The sequence below is a fragment of the Pipistrellus kuhlii genome, unplaced genomic scaffold (assembly GCF_014108245.1).
Source record: "Pipistrellus kuhlii isolate mPipKuh1 unplaced genomic scaffold, mPipKuh1.p scaffold_m20_p_6, whole genome shotgun sequence".
Lineage (NCBI taxonomy): Eukaryota > Metazoa > Chordata > Mammalia > Chiroptera > Vespertilionidae > Pipistrellus > Pipistrellus kuhlii.
In genome coordinates, this window is record NW_023425562.1 from 50,732,316 (window position 1) to 50,753,307 (window position 20,992).

The 20,992-nt window shown below is 37.4% G+C and overlaps 1 protein-coding gene across 7 annotated transcripts in view; it reads left to right on the forward strand.

Moving 5' to 3' along the window:
- Positions 1 to 18,652, forward strand: part of RBL1 (RB transcriptional corepressor like 1) — a 58,912-nt gene extending 40,260 nt beyond the window's left edge. For 6 of the 7 annotated variants that reach the window (XM_036418700.2, XM_036418702.2, XM_045574365.1 and 3 more), the window contains 4 exons: positions 1,796 to 1,886; positions 13,549 to 13,697; positions 15,268 to 15,432; positions 16,882 to 18,652. In XM_036418700.2, coding sequence (XP_036274593.1) covers positions 1,796 to 1,886; positions 13,549 to 13,697; positions 15,268 to 15,432; positions 16,882 to 17,052 — 576 coding nt within the window. In that variant the 3' untranslated portion in view covers positions 17,053 to 18,652. Of the gene's footprint in view, positions 1 to 1,795; positions 1,887 to 13,548; positions 13,698 to 15,267; positions 15,433 to 16,881 lie in introns of those variants that run through there. The other variant, XM_045574364.1, reaches the window with a different exon arrangement.
- Positions 18,653 to 20,992: the final 2,340 nt, after the last annotated feature.

Here is a 20,992-nt window from a genome sequence, read left to right on the forward strand (position 1 = left end):
TATACACACACACACACACATATATATACTTTAATTGTATGAGATTTGAATCTCTGATGATGTTTAAATTCAATGAAATTTGAGGATTTTTTAAAATTCAGTTTCTTTTGCCATCTGCTAAGAATCTTAATGTTTATATCTTTGTTAATCTTAATGTTAAGCATCTCTGATAATGTTATAATAGCCATGGGTGAGAATCCTGTACAACTTTTCAGTCATCCTATTTAAAAAAGCCTATGTGTTGTGACGCCCCCAGCCATGACACCTTCACGCCATAACAAGCGATTAGCAGGAGGCTGTGTGTGCAGCGGGTGGGGGAGGGGGGCTTGGTGCTGTGTGCATGGCAGAGAGGCAGGTCCCGAGACTCCCGCCTACCTCTTTGGGGCAATCCATTGAGGAGCCCCAGGTGGGTGGGCGGTGCATACCTCTTTGGGGTGATCGATCCCTGGGGCTTCCGCACTGTGAGAGGGCACAGGCCAGTCTAGGGGACGCCCAGTGCTCGAATTTCATGCACCAGGCCTCTAGTGAAAATATAAAATGTTAGTGAAGTGGCCTGGCACATAGTGAGCATTAATGACTGTTAGATCCTTATTATTGTTGTTATTTTAGCTGAGAACACAGGGTTGGTTTACCTTAAAGCCATTCAAGAGCTTGGTTTCTCTGCTCTAAGGAAGCCTAATGGCCTCTTCTCTGGCCCCCATGATCTGCCATCTGAGAAAGAAAGGTGGAGGCTCAGATATCTCAGGTGGGAGTACTAGCAGTGACACCCCCATCTAGGAGAACCCCACCAGTAGTTTCACTTCTTAAGTCTCCAAAAGGGTGAGTGATTTACAGATATTAGAAGAGCCAAGTACAAGTGTTTGTTATATACTATGACAGGCTAAGCGTTTCTGAGCCTGTTGAGAAGAATCCCTCATGAACAGAGCCAAAAGAGGTCCAAATTGTCTTTAAAGATCATTAAGATTAACTTACTGTGTGTCAAAATGAACCAAGCCAGAGTTCTCTAATGTCTTCTAAATACTAGTCCCCATGGGACGAGGGGGAAATGAGTCATGCCTCTCAACTATCTTGGAGGTAGAAAAGAGTTTTGGGGCAGGAATATAACAAATTTTCATGTGTCCTTCTGAAAGGAGATGGGAATGGGATGGGAGCAGGAAAACAAGCCACAATGAGAGCAAATTGGTTCTCAGGTAAGGAGTTAAAAAGGAGGAGGAACAAGTTCAGATCTTTGAAGTTATTTTATTTGGCAAAACCTGCTCATCAGTGTTTAGTTGCTATTTATGTACCTAACTCTTCTATTTAAATTGTAAATTCCTACAAGGGCATATTTTAGATGTAGGCTCAGAATCTGCTTCAGTATTCTCTCTTCTTCTTCTTCTTCTTTTTTTTTTTTAAAATATGTTTTATTGATTTTTTACAGAGAGGAAGAGAGAGGGATAGAGAATTAGAAACATCGATGAGAGAGAATCATCGATCAGCTGCCTCTTGCACATCCCCTACTGGGGATGTGCCCACAACCGAAGTACATGCCCTTGACCAGTATTGAACCTGGGACCTTTCAGTCCACAAGCTGACGCTCTATCCACTGAGCCAAACCGGTTTCAGCCAGTATTTCCTCTTCTAAGATGTTTGTTATAACCTGATTTATCAGACTAGTAACATCTTGCTCTTGATGATCACCCATACAGACAAATACTTTTTAATTGGCTGGATATTTTGTTGTTCTTATTTTGGTTTGACTTAACCTGTGCCTTTTTGTGACTTAGCAAACCTTTTCTTCCCCTCTGACCTGTAGGTTTATAGAAGTGTACTGTTGAAAAGTATCCCTCGAGAAATTGTGGCTTATAATAAAAAAGTAAATGGTGATTTTGAAATGACTGATTGTGGTAAGTTGCTCAATTTAACATTCTACAATATATGTAATATATCTTTGATTACATTGTACATAATATAGTGAATGCCAGAGAGTATGGATTCAATTATAAAGGTGGGATAGATAATGCATATGTATTTTGGGAAGATATATAAGTAAGTTTGTGATAAGTATGAGTCAGGTGTCTTCTCCTTAGAAGTTGTGGAATGAAACCATTAATTTGTCCTGTATTCATTGTGTTTTAGAAGAAGTTTTCTAGTCTATATATATTAATTAAAGGCACTTAAATTTTTATTTATTTTTTAATGTATTTTTATTGATTTCAGAAAGGAAGGGAGAGAGAGATGGAAACATCAATGATGAGAATCATCGATTGACTGCCTCCTGCATGCCCCCTACAAGAGATCAAGCCCGCACCCAGGCAGGCATGTGCCCTCAACAAGAATCAAACCCAGGACCCTTCATTCTGCAGGCCAATACTCTGTCCACTGAACCAAACCAGCTAGGGCAAAGGCACTTAAATTTTTAAAATGCAATGGTCCTCCCTTATCCATTGATTTTCTTGATTTCGGTTATCATCAGATAATGGAAAATTTCAGATATGAGATTTAAATCTCTGATTGTATTTGAATCCAGTGAAATTTAAAGAGTGAGAGACCACATTCACATTTTTATTACAGTAGATAGGTATAATTTTTCTATTATTAGTTATTATTCATATTTCACTGTCCCTAATTCATATGTATGTATAGGTCAAAAGAGTATATGTAGGGTTTGGTGCCCTCCACTGTGTCAGGCATCCACAAGGGGTCTTAGAACATTCCCCTGTGGATAAGGAGGGACAGCTGTAAATCAGAATAAGAGGGAAAGTAGGATAGCTATCAGTGATCTGCCTGAGGAGACAATTAAGGAAATATCCTCTTTATTAAAAAGTATACAGATAGCCGAAACCGGTTTGGCTCAGTGGATAGAGCATTGGCCTGCGGACTGAAGGATCCCAGGTTCGATTCCGGTCAAGGGCATGTACCTTGGTTGCAGGCACATCCCCAGTAGGGTGTGTGCAGGAGGCAGCTGATCGATGATTCTCTCTCATCGATGTTTCTAACTCTCTATCCCTCTCTCTTCCTCTCTGTAAAAAATCAATAAAATATATATTTTTTTTAAAAGTATACAGATATTTTGCCACTACTGACAAAGCTACTACCTTATTGCTACTAGCATGCTAAGACTTGAGGCACTAGTAATTTTTTTCAAAGAAAGGAAATTCATATGTTGATAAATTATGAAAATGCCTCCTCTCCCATCTCCTTTTTCTTGTCTCCTTTTTCCATTTTCTTAATGTGTATATTCTGGGTGAGACAAAAGTAGGTTGACAGTTTTTAGTATAAAAAACGTATTTTATTCTTTTATTTATTAATTACTAGAGGTCCAATGCACAAAATTCATGCACTTGGGGGCAGGGGGGCGCCTCAACCCAGCCTGCACCCTCTCCAATCTGGGACCCCTCGAGGGATGTCTGACTGCCCATTTAGGCCCGATCCTCCCTAAACAGGTAGTAGGACATCCTTTCACAATCCAGGACTGCTGGCTTCAAACTGCTCGCCTACCTGCCTTTCTGATTACCCTAACTCCTTCTGCCTGCCAGCGTGATTACCCCCTAATCACTCCCCTGCCAGCCTGATAGCCCCTAACTGCCCTCTCCTGCAGGCCTGGTCATCCCTAACTGCCCTCCACTACAAGGCCTGGTCCCCCACAACTGCTCTTCCCTACAGGCCTCGGTCCCTCCCCCCCAACTGCCCTTCCCTGCAGGCTCAGTCACCCCCAACTTCCCTACTCTGCAGGCATGGTCACTCCTAACTGCCCTGCCCTGCAGGCTTGATCGCCCCCCACTACTCTCCCTTGCAGGACTGGTCCCTCCCAACTGTCCTCCCTTGCTGGCCTGATCACCCACAACTGCCCTTCTTTGCGGGCCTGGTCCCTCCCAACTAACTGCCCTCCCCTGCTGGCCATCTTGTGGTGGCTATCTTGTGTGTTGGAGTGATGATCAATTTGCATATTTCTCTTTTATTAGATAGGGTTATATTATTTTCTATACAAACATCTGTAAACCTATTATATGTACTGTGATTTATTTACTTTACAGTGTGGGGCATTTAGACTTTCAAATTTTATGAGGAAATCACTGTAGTTTGATCTTGTTATACTTGCCTAGGAGAAATTCTTAAGACTAATCATCTGGGTCAAAGCTTTTTTTTTATTATTATTGTTTAAAGTATTGCATACAGTAGTAATAAATATATCTCCTTTTTTATTCCCCCCTTTGACTTTCCCCCAGCTTCCTCTACCCCCTGTCATATACTCTCATCCCACCCTCCAGTGTCTTGTGTTCATTGGTTGTGCTTATATACATGCATACAACTCCTTTAGTTGATCTCTTTTCCCCCCCTTCCCCAACATTCCCCAGCCTTTCCAATGTAATTTGACAATCTGTTCAGTGTTTATTGCCTTTGTGTCTTTTTGTTCATCAAGTTATAATGTTCTTTATTTTCCATAAATGAGTGAGATCATGTGATATTTTTCTTTCATTGCCTGGCTTATTTCACTAAACATAATGCTCTCCAGGTCCATCCATGCTTCTGCAAATAGTAAGAATTCCTTCTTTGTTACAGCAGCGTAGTATTCCATTATATAGATGGCCCATAGTTTTGATTTTTTTGTTTTTAAATATATTTTCTATTAAATTATTATTTTTGTACGTATACCAATGCCCCCCCCCCCTCCCATACATACCCTCCCTCCCCAGAGTTTTGTGTCCATTGGTTGTACTTATATGCATGTATACAAGTCCTTCGGTTGATCTCTTATTTCCCCCAGATCTCCCCAACCTCCCCGCTGTAATTTGACAGTCTGCTTGTTGCTTTACTGTCTCTGTATCTATCTTTTGGTTCTTCAGTCTATAATGTTCTTTATCATCCATAAATAAGTGAGGTCATGTGGTGTCTCTCTTTCATTGACTGGCTTGTTTCACTCAGCATGATGTTCTCCAATTCCATCCAGGTTGCTGCAAACGATGAGAATTTTTTCTTTTTTATGGCAGCATAATATTCCATTGTGTAAATGTACCATAGTTTTTGGATCCAATCATCTGCTGATGGGCACCTAGGCTGTTTCCAAAGCCTAGCTATTGTAAATTGTGCTGCTATGAACATAGGGGTGCATATATCCTTTCTGACTGGTGTTTCTAGTTTCTTGGGATATATTCCTAGGAGTGGGATTACTGGGTCAAATGGGAGTTCCATTTGCAGTTTTTTGAGGAAGCTCCATACTGTTCTCCACAGTGGTTGCACCAGTCTGCATTCCCACCAGCAGTGCACGAGGGTTCCTTTTTCTCCGCAACTTCGCCAACACTTGTCGTTTGTTGATTTGTTGATGTTGGCCATTCTGACAGGTGTGAGATGGTACCGCATTGTTGTTTTGATTTGCATTTCTCGGATAATTAGTGACTTTGAGCATGTTTTCATGTGTCTCTTGGCCTTCCTTCTGTCTTCTTTTGAGAAGATTCTATTTAGATCCATTGCCCATTTTTTAATTGGGTCATTTATCTTCCTTTTATTAAGTTGTATAAGCTGTCTATAGATGTTGGAGATTAAACCTTAATCAGTGATAGCATTTGCAAATATGTTCTCCCATACAGAGGGCTTTCTTGTTGTTTTGTTGATGGTTTCCTTTGCTGTAAAAAAGCTTTTTATTTTGATGTAGTCCCATTTGTTTATTTTCTCTTTAGCTTCCATTGCCCTAGGGGCAGTATCAGTGAAGAAGTTCTTTTGGCATATGTCTGAGATTTTGCTGCCTGTGGATGCCTCTAGTATTTTTATGGTTTCCCGTCTTATGTTTAAGTCCTGTATCCATTTTGAGTTTATTTTTGTGTATGGTGTAAGTTGGTGATCCAGTTTCATTCTTTTGCATGTATCTGTCCAATTTTCCCAACACCATTTATTGAAGAGACTGTCTTGACTCCATTGTATGTTCGTGCCTTCTTTGTCAAATATTAACTGAGCATAGTGATTTGGGTTGATATCTGGGTTCTCAATTCTATTCCATTGATCTATCAGTATATGTCTGTTCTTGTGCCAGTACCAGTCTGTTTTGAGAACAATGGCTTTGTAATACAGCTTGAAATCTGGTATTGAAATCCTTCCTACTTTACTCTTCTTTCTCAGGATTGCTGTGGCTATTCGGGGTCTTTTGTTGTTCCCAATGAACTTTTGAAGAGTTTTTTCTAGGTCAGTGAAATATGCTGTTGGTATTTTAATTGGGAGTGCATTGAACCTATAGATTGCTTTGGGAAGTATGGACATTTTGATGATGTTGATTCTACCAATCCATGAACATGGTATGTTCTTCCATCTGTTTACATCCTCCTGTATCTCTTTTTTCAGTGTCATGTAGTTTTCCGTGTATAGGTCTTTTACCTCCTTAGTTAAGTTTATTCCAGGGTATCTTAATTTTTTTGGTGCGATGGTAAATGGGATTGCCTTTTTACTCTCTGTTTCTGCAAGTTCATTATTGGTGTATAGAAATGCCATAGATTTTTTGGCATTAATTTTGTATCCTGCTACATTGCCAAATTCATTTATTAAATCAATTAGTTTTTTAATGGAGTCTTTTGGATTTTTTATGTACAATATCATGTCATCTGCAAATAAGGATAACTTTACTTCTTTTTCAATTTGGATGCCTTTTATATCCTCTTCTTGTCTAATTGCAGTGGCTAGTACTTCCAGTACTATGTTAAACAAGAGCGGTGAGAGTGGGCAACCCTGTCTTGTTCCTGTTCTTAGAGGGAATGGTTTTAGTTTTTTCCCATTGAGTATGATGTTGGCTGTGGGTTTATCATATATAGCTTTTATTATGTTGAGGTATGATCCTTGTACTCCCACCTTGTTGAGAGTTTTATCAGGAAAGGGTGTTGGATTTTATCAAATGCTTTTTTTGCATCAATTGATATGGATGTCCCATAGTTTTATAATCCACTCATCTATTGATGGGTATTTAGCTATGGTGAATTGTGCTGCTATAAACATAAGGGTACATATATCCTTTCCAATTGGTGTTTCTAGTTTCTTGGAATATATTCCTAGAAGTGGGATTACTGGGTCAAATGGGAGTTCCCCATAGTGGATTCACCAGTCTGCATTCCCACCAGCAATGCATGAGGGTTCCTTTTTCTCTGCATCCTCTCCAGCACTTGTTATTTATTGATTTGTTGATGATTGCCATTCTGACAGGTGTGAGATGGTACCGCACTGTTGTTTTGATTTGCATCTCTTGGAAAATTAGTGACTTTGAGCATGTTTTCACATGTCTGTTGGCCTTCCTTCTATCTTCTTTTGAAAGGATTCTATTTAGATCCGTTGCCCATTTTTTTTATTGGATCATTTATCTTCCTTTTATTAAGTTATATAAGTTCCCTGTAGATGTTGGAGATTAAACCTTTATCAGTGATAACATTTGCAAATATGTTCTCAGATACAATGGGCTTTCTTGTTGTTTTGTTGATGGTTTCTCTTGCAGTGCAAAAGCTTTTTATTTTGATTTAGTCCTATTTATTTTCTCTTTAGTTTCTATTGCCTTAGAAGCAGTATCAGTGAAGAAATTGCTTCGGCATATGTCTGAGATTTCTCTGTCTGTGGATTTCTCTAATATGTTTATGGTTTCCTGTCTTATGCTTACATACTTTACCATTTTGAGTTTTATTTTTGTGTATGGTGTAAGGGGTCTAGTTTCATTTTTTTTTTCCAAGTATCTGTCCAATTTTCCCAACACCATTTATTGAAGAGACTGTCTTGATTCCATTGTATGTTCATGCCTCCTTTGTTAAATATTAATTGAGCATAGTGATTTGGGTCAATTTCTGGGTTCTCTATTCTATTCCATTGGTCTATATGTCTGTTCTTGTGCCAGTACCAGGCTGTTTTGAGAACAATGGCTTTGTAATAAAGCTTGAAATCTGGTATTGAGATCCCACCTACTTTGTTCTTCTTTCTCAGGATTGCTGTGGCTATTCGGGATCTTTATTTTATTCCAAATGAATTTTTGGAGAGTTCTTTCTAGGTCTGTGAAATATGCCGTTGCTATTTTACTGGGGAGTGCATTGAATCTATAGATTGCTTTGAGTAGTATGGGCATTTTAATGATGTTGATTTTACCAATCCAGGAACATGGTATGTTCTTCCATCTGTTTACATCTTCCTCTATCTCTTTTTTCAATGTCTTGTAGTTTTTCGCGTATAGGTCTTTTACCTACTTAGTTAAGTTTATTCCTAGGTATCTTAATTTTTTTTGGTGTGATTGTAAATGGGATTGCTTTTTTAGTCTCTCTTTCTGTAAGTTCACTATTGGTGTATAGAAATGCCATGGATTTCTTGGTATTAATTTTGTATCCTGCTACATTGCTGAATTCATTTTTTTTAAAATGTATTTTATTGATTTTATAGAGAGGAAGGGAGATGGAGAGAGAGTTAGAAACATGAGAGGGAAACATCAATCAACATCCCCTACTGGAAATGTGCCCGCAACCAAGGTACATGCCCTTGACCGGAATCAAATGGGCAGGTGCCTTAGACTGGACCAGTGACCTTTTTATTCATGGGTCAGTGCTTAACTACTGAACCACACTGGCTGTGCAGGATATATACTTTTTAACATAAATATATTATTCCTGAGCCTTTCTTTCTTTAAAAATTGACTAATTTATTTAGTTTTAGAGAAAGGAAAGGAGAGGGAAACATCTATTTGTTATTCCACTTATTTATTTATTCATTGGTGGTTTCTTGTATGTGCCCTGACCAGGAATTGAACCCACAACCTTGGCACACCGATGACACTCTAACCAACTGAGTTACCCAGCTATGGCCTGAGTTTTTTCAAGACAATGAGAAGTATATTAGACAGTAAAGCTAACCAAAATGAAAAAAAAAAAACCTTCTATTTTGTTACAAATTTGGTGGGTTTTCTGCCCCTGCAAAGCCAGGCATCAACCCTGGCCAGGTGGCTCAGTTGGTTGGAGTGTGGTCCATGCTTCAAAAAGTTGTGAATTCAGTCTCCAGTCTTGGTTAATATGGGAGGCAACCAATCAGTGTTTCTCTCTCACATGGATGTTCCTCTTTCTCTCTCCCTCCCTTCCTCTAAGAAAAATCAGTAAAATCACATATCCTCAGGTGAGCATTCAAAACAAAACAAAACAAAAACACACACATAAATATTAGAGATTAAATATGGAAACAATGTGCTCTATGAAAATCAAAGTAACTGCCAGCAACTATCTGGAATACAGAACCAGTGAAGTTCAAGACTATATAAGTAAACAAAAGGAGATACATCATGGTTTCTTTTTTCCTTTTCTTTACTTTAAAATTTTTTTTAATTGATTTAAGAGAGTGGAAGAAAAGGGAAAGTTTAAAACATCAATGATGAAAAACTGCTGAGCCACACTGGCCAGCTTTTTAATTTATTGATTGGGGTGCTGCGGGGAGACAAGAGAGAAAAACATCAATTTGTTGTTCCACTTATTTATACATTCTTTGGTTTATTCTTGTATGTGCCCTGACCAGGGATCAAACCCTCAACCTTGGTATATCAGAATAACATGCTAACCAACTAAGTTTAATCTAAATAACACAAATAGGCCAGGCCTCCCCCCCACTTCCCATTTCAGTTTAGGTCTCAAAATTTTCTAAAGGCAAAGATTCACGCTAAATAATTCAGCATGTCTTTCTGGAACTCTGCAGCTATTATCTTCAGTCTCCTAAGAGCTTGTCTCATTTCACATTTTAATTGCTTGATAATATTATATGATAATCCAAAAAAGACATTCCTCTTATTCATGGGAGCAGTAGGATAAATTATGAAATCATAGTTTATTGGGCAAGGAAAATCATGTATCTTGAAGTTGGGTTTCTTTAAGACTAAATTTCCTATGATGGGTTAGGAAAATTAATTTATATTGGTTGAAGTAAGAAACATATTCTTCTCATTTCTCAACTGTTGGCTATAGATAGTGAATTTAGCCTAATCAGCTCTTTTCCTGTCCGGAGATACTATAAATCCAAGAAGAAGAAAAATCCAGTGTGACTAGAATCCTAACCAGCATAGTCTGGCAAATTCTAATTTAGAGTCCTTTGGCAGTTGAAACAGTGAAGAAATCCTTAGGAAGTCACTGCTCTCACGTGACAGGAAAAGGCCTGGAGCCTAAATAGTTGCAGTCTCACATTTCACACAATTAGTGGTAGTAGGAAGGAGTTCCTGACTGAAAGGAATGAGGCAAGAATTGGAGCCCTTGGAAATCTGAGAAGGCAGAGACAAGGCATGAAGAACAGAAAGAGCAAAATGTCACAGACTGAGTACCTTGAAAAAGGAAAAACTGAGACCACTCTTCCAGTGTCTGGTTTGCATCAGTAATTCCACAAATTCTGATATGTTCAGAGCCTCGTGGAATAAACCTTTGCTTTATTAGGGGTTATTTAGTTAGTACCAATAGTACTTTAGCTTTAGCTATATATTCTCAGAGTTTTACCTCCTTCACAGAAGAGCCGAAAGCATTTCTTTCTGAAACAGATGTTTAAAGAATTGCTTTCTTTTTTTTTCTTTTTTTTTTCTTTTAATTGATTTTAAAGAGAGAAAAACATTGATTTGCCCCACTTATTTATTCATTCTATGGTTGCTTTTTGTATGTGCCCTGAACTGCAACCGTGGCATTTTTGGAACAATGCTCTAACCAACTGAGCTACCTGGCCTGGGTCCACAGAATCGCTTTCTATTTGAAGGTTTTATTAAACACAAACTGAGATATGACTTGACAGAAATCAAGAGTCAATTGTGTGTCTGAATTTCTAAGGTTACTAAATATTGACAGATAATCTATTGGTACTAAGTTGGCACAGGGCTTAGAAATGAGAGGATTAAATCCAAGATTTAACTGAAGTCACGTGTTTACTCAATTGAAGATTACCCTCTCAGACACTCTGATGCTTCTCATCCACTAACCACTGACCACATGACCACAGAAAGTGACCACAACATTATTTGTAGAAAACTTTTCATGTAGTAGAATGACTCCCTTTCTTGAAGAGATGCTGATGTGATCTGCAGTCCTTGTATGTTCTGCTGTAGCTGATTCTGCATTGTGATGATCTCCTTGGTGATGGAGACAATGGGACAACTTTACACACTGTCTATTCATCAAATATAGGAATACAGAAAACAGACTTAGTAATTGCACAATACAGCTCATTTCTAGAGTCTCTGCTGCTCATCTCATCAGCCTCTGCTAGAGAAAAGTATCTGAAGATGACAACCCCCGAGAATGAAATGAGAGAAAATGCCATGATTCTAGAATCTCACTTACTAATTTTATTGCATAGAAATTCATTCCTGAGACAGTTCTTTCCCAGAGTGGAGGAACTGCCTTCATTCTATTTCTCCAACCTCTGTGTAACCCACACAATCACCTGGTTTAGGAAAGGTAGGTTTTATACAGAAAAAAGAAAAAAGTATCTTCAAATTTTGAAAGACCACCACATGGGGATGAAAAATCCAGCATAGGGAATACCATCAATAATCTTATATAATAAAAGGATAATATGCAAATTGTCCCCTCAGGAGTTCAACCGGGAGTTTGATCGCTCACTATAATGTGCGAGGGGTGGCACAAAACATGGTAGGCAACCAGCAGTGGTGGTGTGGTGCTGAGGGAGCATGGGAAAGGGAGACTGGGAGGCAGGGAACCGCGCAGTGGCAGTGTGCAAGCGGTGAGGGAAGGAGAAGGCAGGGAGGTGGGGAACCTGATCAGCCCTGATTGCCGGCCAGGCCTAGGGACCCCACCCATGCACGAATTGCATGCACTGGGCCTCTAGCATAACAACTATTGTATGTATGGTGTAAGGTGGGCACTAAAATTATTGGGGTGAGTCATTTCATAAGTTATATAAATGTCTAATCACTATGCTATACACTTGAAACTAAATTTTCAACTGTAATTGAAAATTTTTGTTTTTTATTTAAATGTTCATTTCACAAACATATTGCTATGTGTCTCTAATTATATTAGGCAGAAGTTCCCTCCTACCCTCTGAGGGGAAACAGATTTGTAACAGTAATAGCACCAGTCAGGGAAACCTTTGATCTCATTCTCTTTCCCAATCCTAATGTATATGTGGTAAGATAGACACCAGGCCCACTAAGGCTTTAATTTCAGAGTGCTAGTGTCCTTAAAGAGGTTATAAGGCAGAGTCTTTGTTCTGCATAAACAATAACTGACATTTTGTTTTATTTCTTTTAAATGAAAAAAATAGCTAAGTAAAATCATGTTTAGTTAGAATTCAAGGTGCCAGACTTTTTTTCATTCTATATATTTTTTTATTTTCTTAATTGATTAAGGTATTACACATGTGTCCTTTCCCCATTCCCCCACACATCTCAGACCCCTACTCATGCTCAGCCCCTGGTGTCTGTGTCCATTGGTTATGCTTTTATGCATGTATACAAGTCCTTTGGTTGATCTCTCCTCCTAACCCCTACCCTTCCCTACCTTCCCTCTGAGGTTTGACGGTCTGATCAATGCTTCTCTGCCTCTGGATCTGTTTGTGTGTATCAGTTTATGTTGTTATTATATTCCACAAATGAGTGAGATCATGTGATATTTATCTTTCTCTGACTGACTTATTTCGCTTAGCATATGCAAATGGTAGGAGTTCCTTCCTTTTTATAGCAGCATAGTATTCCATTGTGTAGATGTACCATACGTACTTTTTTAATCCACTCATCTGCTGATAAAGATGCCAGACTTTTTTTTTTTTAATATATTTTATTGATTTTTTTACAGAGAGGAAAGGAGAGAGATAGAGAGCTAGAAACATCAATGAGAGAGAAACATCGACCAGCTGCCTCTTGCACACCCCCTACTGGGGATGTGCCCGCAACCAATGTACATGCCCTTGACCGGATTCGAACCTGGGACCTTTCAGTCCACAGACCGACGCTCCACCACTGAGCCAAACCAGTTTCGGCAAAGGTGCCAGACTTTTAAATGTTTGGTTCCTTCAAACTTAGTATAGCCCCTTATCTTATGTAAATATTAACAACTGGAATTGAAATGACAGAAATATGATGACTATATTCTCTCTTAAATCAATAAAAATGTTTAATATGTTTTATTGATTTCAGAGAGAAGAAGAAAGAGGGATAGAAACATTAATGGTGAGAGAGAAATATTGATCGGTTGCCTCCTGTATGCTCCACACTAGGGATCAACCCTGCAACCCAGGCATGTTCCCTGACCACAAATTGAACCGTGACCCCCTGGTTCATGGGTCACGCTCAACCACTAAGTCACACCAGTTGGGTTCAAATCAATAATTTTTTTTTTTTAATTTTGTTAAGGTATTGAAAGAAAAGTGCATCTGGAGAAAAGAGTACTACCTTAAGTTTACATGTTTGTATTTCTCAAGATTTTAATTTATGCATAATATTTGTAGATTTCTGAACCTTTTCTGAAAACATTGATTGCTTTACATAAAGATTTATTTATCTGATTTTTTGTTGTAAAGTTATAATTTAAATAATTGACTTATATATTAAAGTAGTATATCTATTATAACACTGAATTCTCTTAACAGAGTTGGAAGATGTTACAAAAACACCTGATTGTTCCAGTGCATCAGTGAGAGAGGAAAGGGGCGATCTTATCAAATTTTACAATACAGTATATGTAGGAAGAGTGAAGTCATTTGCATTGAAATATGACTTGTCAAATCAGGACCATATGGTATGTTTTATATTTTATTGTTTTATTAATAACATAGTCATAGTTAGATTTTTATGAGTTTATTTTGCTAGTTAAGTGTTTCAGTGTTAAAGTCTCACTGATGTATTATATATAGGACAAAATATACTAGCAATCACAAAGTGATTAAAGCTATAATACAGCAGAGACCAGAAGAAATCATGGAAATTTAATCCATATTATCATTATGCTGCTAGAAATTATGTATACATAAGGGCAAGGACTAGATGGGAACAGAAAAAAATTTTTTTAATATGTTTTTATTAATTTCAGAGAAGAAGGGAGAGGGAGAGAGAAAGAGAGAGAAACATCAGTGATGAGAATCGTTGATCGCCTGCCTCCTGCACACCTCCTACTAGGGATCGAACACCAACCCAGGCATGTGCCCTGATCAGAATGAGCCCAGGACTCTGCAGTCCCCAGGCCGACACTCTTATCAATGAGCCAAACTGGCTAGGGCAGAATAAAATAAAATTTTTAATCTGATCATTGTTCTCTTGTTTTTTATTTCTATTGTTATATTTATGAAATAAATGTGTTTTGCAAAATAAAGAGAAAAGGATATAGATAGGCCTAAATTGTAAATAGAGGCAGTGCTAAAAAAAATTTTATGCAAATCCTAGCTTTAGCAGTCAAACCAGTTTGTGAAAGTAGTATTATCAGTATAAAAACCAAGTTGATTCCCAATAGATCAGACTTTAGTTTTAAGAAAGGAGGACATGGTAGAAGCTGTACCCAGCCAGTAGCCACGTATATTTATCTGTGTATCTCTTTCCATTTCTGTTCTTGTTCTTTCCAAGGAATATGCTCTCTGACTATCTGTCCTCAGAAGCCATGACTACTCATCCTACTTCATCAGTTCTAGCCCCCCTCATATGCTATGCTTTTGAATATCTCTATCGTCAGTCAATTGCAACTAATTTTATTAGTTTGAAGATGAGAATGAATAATAATTAAGGAGCCATCTTATTCTTTTTTTTTTTTTTTTGAGCCATCTTATTCTTGAGAAGGAATCATTGTAACAAATATTAAAGAAAAGTACAGACTCTGCTCACCAAACTATTATTTTTTCTAACTCTATTTCTAAATCGTTTGTGTTTTATTATAAAGTTTTAACATTTCATTAATAGATTTGTTCTATGTTGAACTGAGCCTGCTGGCTAATAGAATTCTCTGCCTCTCTTTTGTGCTCTCTGCTATTGCTTTGGCTGTGGGTATGTGTGTGTTGAGAGAGATTTTTTATTATAAGTATTAGGACATTGATTATTTTTTTGCCCCTACTTTCTGAGGATGGATGTGGGGTATCTTACCCAGAATTCTTCAGAGTTTCCTGAAAGATCCAGGAAAATACATTTTAGTTTCTCTCTTAGTAATTGTTGAAAAATAAGAGGTAATAGACCGTTCATTTCTTTGCTTTTTTTCAGCCATAAATAAGTTCTTACAATATAGCTGGCTCCCACCTAGGAGATGCCAATAGGATAAAAATATGGTGGAATTCCAAAAAGAAAAAAAAACTTTTATCTTAAAACAACTTACTTTTGGGTTATTTCAGATGGAAGCTCCACCACTCTCTCCTTTTCCACATATTAAGCAACAGCCTGGCTCACCACGCCGAATTTCCCAGCAGCACTCTGTTTATGTTTCCCCACACAAGAATGGGTCAGGCCTTACGCCAAGGACTGCTCTGCTGTATAAGTTCAATGGCAGCCCTTCTAAGGTAAGGTACACACAAACTTTACTCCAAAACAACTTATGTACATTTGTTAAAAATTGAATTTCACATTACCAGTTAGTAATTTTTAATCTGCTCTCTCTGTTTTGAATAGTTATTAGTAGTAAATATGAACTGTTACTATGGCAGATTTCCTGTAATCAAGAGCATTGTATTCAGTTGAGATAGTTTAATCCATTGCTATTGACATGTTATTGGAGGAGTTCAGTGCAAGAATCTAGTGTGTCTTCTTGCTCAAGCTTAATCTTGAGAAGTAATGCAACACCTGTTAGTGGTCAGATATAGGAAACATTAAGTTTAAAAAAAGGCCTTGAAAGTGAAAGCTCATTTGGTGGATGACAACAAGGATAGTAAAGAATCTAAAAAGAGGCCTCTTATTTACACCGACAGTTCTGTTATCTATCTCTATCCTGTACCATGATGAAGATGAGACTGGGACATGATTGCTGTTTTTTTATATCCGAAGAGCTAAAAAGGAGATATGTTCAGTATGTCTCCAGAAGCCACAATCATTGCCAACTGGAAAAAAATTGTACTGGGGCCTATTGTAACTCAATCCAAATACAAGGGCAGCTCCTTAACTCATGGCTTTCTCATTCAGTTCCACAAACGTCTGTTGAGTGTTTACTGTACTTAGCAAACAAAACACTGAGATAGAGCACCTTACAGATTTGCATTTCCTCTTCATAGAAGTCAATTTCCTATAAGGATGTTTAGAAGATGCATGAAATCAAAGATGGCACCAATTGATTTCTAAGGCAATGATTTTAAAACATGGGTCAGGATCATCTTGAAGACAAGATGCCTGTCCCGTAGACCTACTGAGTCACAAAACTCTGGCAGTTAGCTCTACACATTGTGAGCGCAGTTTTTAGGAAACACTTCTGTAAGGTCTTGCTATTGAGATTGTGGATTACAGATCAGCAACATCAGCATCACTTTGGGAGCATTTTAGAAATGCAGATTCGGGCCTCCTACTAGCCCTCCTAAATCTAAGTCTGTATTTTTAACAAGATCCCCAGATGTTTAGTAGGTACATTAAAATTTCAAAAGCATTGTTCTAAGGAGGCCTCGAACTATAAGGAGCATCAGAATCAACCTGAGGGGCGAACCAGATTGCAAGGTCCCACCCTCAACATTTGAGTCAGTAGGTGTAGGATGAGGCCTGAGAGTTTGCATTTCTAATATATTGCTAGATGCTTCTGCTGCATCTGTTATATGTTCACACTGGGAACTACTACTATAAGGTAAATTCTTTTTTTTTTTTAATTCCTGAAAAGATTAGTTCTAATTACCCTTATTCAGTTAGCCTTGATTTTAAAAAAATAATCTGTACCCAGCAGGCTAGAGGGCAAGAAAAAACAGTTAGTTTAGTACTTGGTGCTATTTCTCTTTTTTCCCCTTTGCTCATGCATGTCCTCTATTTTTGCACAGAGTTTGAAAGATATCAACAACATGATAAGGGAAGGTGAACAGAGAACCAAGAAGCGAGCAATAGCCATTGATGGTGATGCAGAATCACCTGCCAAACGCCTCTGTCAAGAAAATGATGATGTTTTACTTAAAAGACTACAAGATGTTGTCAGTGAAAGAGCAAACCATTAGTGCCTTTCCTGTTTTTGTGATAAAAGCACTTTCAGGTTGTTTTGCATAAAGTTGGGATTCTATCCTTCACAACGTTCAACCTTGTATATGGTAAATATCACTGAATTATAAGAAAAACTGCACGAAAATTATACTGTTTTTTTGTTGTTTGTTTGTTTGTTTGTTTTTTAACGTTCATGCAAAATGTAGTTGACGGAGATGTATTTTGAGTTGGATTGGAAATGAATGTTTTTGCCCTAGCTGATTTGGCTCAGTGAATAGAGCATTGCCTGTGGACTGAAGGGTCATGGGTTTGATCCCAGTCAAGGACACATGCCTCATTTGAAACATTGATCCCCAATTGATGTCATATCCATATTTTTCTCTCTGACTCTCCCCCCTCCCACTCTCTCTAAAAATCGATGGAAAAATATCCTTGGGTGAGGATCAACAAAAAAAGGAAAGAAAATAATGTTTTAAGTGCCTTTACATATATTAATAGTCCCAGAATTTTTTAAATGTTTGTTCTTTGGGTTTGTTTTTAAGATGAAGTAAGGAGAAATCTAATTTTTTAGCTTTTTAAAAAAAAAATTAAATGCCTCCTCCTGTGCTTTGTAATATGAGGGTCGGTAATCTATTTTTGGTAAAAGTGCTTTGAATATTTGTGTTCTCAATTTCATATTGAGTAGGGGTTGGTTCCCATTGCAGTTGGGCCAGAGGATGTTGCGCCAGCCTGTTTCTGACGCGCTGTGGTGACTCCACACCCAAATGCCACTACTGTTCTCGGATCTCTAGATCCCTTCCTCTCCTTGAGCATAAACAGATTTAACCTGAGCCCATGCATTACCACACTTCTTGCTTCACAGCCCTAAGCCCTCTTAGCCTAGTGTCACAACCTAATGAAAAGGGTCTTGCTCCTTTTTTTAAACTACTGTTATTTTGCTTCTAAACCAATCTTAACTATGTATGATTATATCATGTAATTCTAAAGCCAGTAAAATAAAATTCAGATGAGTTTTTAGAAACAAAATTTCCTATTTAGTGAGTTAGCACTCTGATAACGTGTGAAATACTATTTTTGAAGTCATCATAAGATGAGTCATTCTCAATATGTATTGTAATTGATTCCCTAATAGTTAAATCTTTTTTTTTTTTATTAAGATTTTTTTAAATTTTATTTTAGAGAGGAAGTGGGGAAGGAAGAGAGACAGAGAGCGAGAGAGAAACAATGATGCGAGTGAAACATTCATGGACTGCCTTCTGCATGTCTCCTACCTGGGATTAAGCCCTCAACCCAGGCATGTGCCCTAATTGGAAATCAAAGCTACCAACCGAGTCACATCAGCCTGGGCTAGTTGAACCTTTTCCTAAACCACATTAATATCCTTTTATACCTTATACTAGGTGTACCAGTTAATAATGCAGATTTTTTTCCAATAGATGGGGTTACACATATGTTGATATATATGCGATTTGATATGTATGCTGTTTTGTTGTATTGACAGCAAGCTTCAAAACTTCATATGTCAAATTTGCTGAAGGTGTTAACATCATAGATATTTTTATGCTTAAAAATGTTGAATTTCATGCCAAGAAACAAACATTTGCGGGAAGTCTTAATACATTATTATGAAGAAAAAGTCATCGTATACTTTGAGAACCTTATGGTGAACATGCTCCATCTCAATATACTTGTGAACACTGGTTTAAACGCTTTAAAAGTGATGATTTCGATGTGAAAGACAAAGAACGTCTAGGTCAACCGAAAAAGTTTGAAGACCAACAATTACAAGCATTATTGAATGAAGATGTGTATCAAACTCAAAAACAATTTGCAGAAAGATTAAACATTGCTCATTAAACAATTTCCGATTGTTTACAAGCAATGGGAAAGATTTTAAAGGAAAGAAAATGGATGCCACATCAACTGAATGAAAGACAAATGGAAAACTGAAAAGTCATCAGTAAAATGTTGCTTCAACGGCATGAAAGAAAGTTTTTTGCATCGAATTGTGACTAGAGATGAAAATTGATTTATTTTGAGAATCCCAAATGCACAAAATTATGGGTTGATCCAAGTCAACCATCATCAACTGCAAGGCCAAATCGCTTCAGAAAGAAGACAATGCGCTGTGTTTGGTGGGATCAGGAAGGTATGGCGTTTTATGAGCTTCTAAAGCCAGATGAAACTATTAGTACTGATTGCTACCAACAACAAATAATCAATTTGAACCACGCTTTGATCATGAAACAACCAGAATGAACCAGAAGACATGGCAAAGTAATTTTGCTTCATGATGACTCACCATCACACACTTCAAAACCAGTTAAAGACACATTAAAAGATCTTGCCTGAGAAGTATTAACCATTCGCTATATTCACCAGTCCTTGCTCCTTCAGATTACCACTTGTTCTGATGGATGACACATGCACTTTTTGAGCAGCACTTTAAAAGGTACAAAGAGGTGGAAAATTTGGTCTCTGAATGGTTTGCCTCAAGATAAGAAAAGTTCAATTGGGACAGTATCCACAAATTACATGAAAGATGGGGGAAATGTGTAGCTAGCGATGAACATTACTTTGAATAAAGCACTTTTGATGTTTTTCTTGAAATTATGTTTTCTTTTATTACAATATCCACCATTATTAACTGGTACACCTAGTAAGTTACATCAGTAAAACAACTGGGTTATTACTTTCTCCTCTTTGTTTTCAGTATTATTTTTTTATTATGAGTTTCCAATTAGGGTCTGATCACTGGGGCCCCACAAGGATGTTTTCCAGCATTAGGTAGGGGTAGTGCAGCTTTCCAAAGAATCAACTGTTCAAAATTCACTTTTTCTAGTGTGTTTTCAAAATCTGGAAGAATATGGTTAAGCCATTCTTAATTATTTTTTAAGAAAATGTTATCAATTGTATTTTTTTGGACTGAACATCTTATTTTTAAAAATGTAAAGTGTGCCCTAGCCGGTTTGGCTCAGTGGATAGAGCGTTGGCCTGCAGACTGAAGGGTCCTAGGTTTGATTTTGGTCAAGAGCCCATGTCCAGGTTGCAGGTTCGATTCCTAGTAGATAATCTGCAGGAGGCAGCCAATCAATGATTCTCATCATTTATGTTTCTCCCTCTCCCTTCTTCCTGAGATCATTAAAAATATATTTTTTTAAAATGTAAAGTGTTTAATTTAACCTATGTCTAACCCTGGCTAATTTGAATTAGTCTAATATTTGCCTATAAATTAGTAATCATTGTCAGGAATTTTATTTTTAAATTATAAAAAGAAAAAAGTGGTTTTTAATCACATTTTACTTAAAATTACACCATCCTTTTTTTGTGTGTAGTATCTACACGTTATAAGCCAAATAACATCAAGTGTGTGTTGAATCCTTGTATATATTTTAATGTAGCTATACCTATTGTGTATTTTCGTCTTCATTATTAATGTGCAGAATATAAGTGAGTATTTGTACATTGACTATATAAAAAACTCTGGACATGTTTATCCATCAGTTTTGAAGACTTGATATCCATATCCATAAAATTGTTAATAAAACATTGGAGTTTTTGAAATTATTGAGAAACTATACTGTGCTCTTTCTGTGTGTCTATCTAGAAGCAATTGTGGAGCCATTTTAAAATCTATATCTCTTTAAATATCTGCTTTATATCTTTTGAATATTTCAATGTAACCTAAAAACTAATGTTCTTGGTGGTCTCCAAGAGCTATGAATGGGAGTGAGTGACTGCTTGAGAGGTGCAGAGTTTTCTTTTGGGTAATGAATATTTTGGAGCTAATATAGCTGTTGGTTGGGTAACATTGTGAATTTACTAAATGACACTGAATTTTACTTTAAAAGGGTTAATTTTATGTTAGGTGAATTTCACCTTATTTTAAAAGGCCTTAGTGAGAACATGTGCACTAAGTTAATTGATAGTGGATTAAGGAAAAGGCTTATTTCTCTC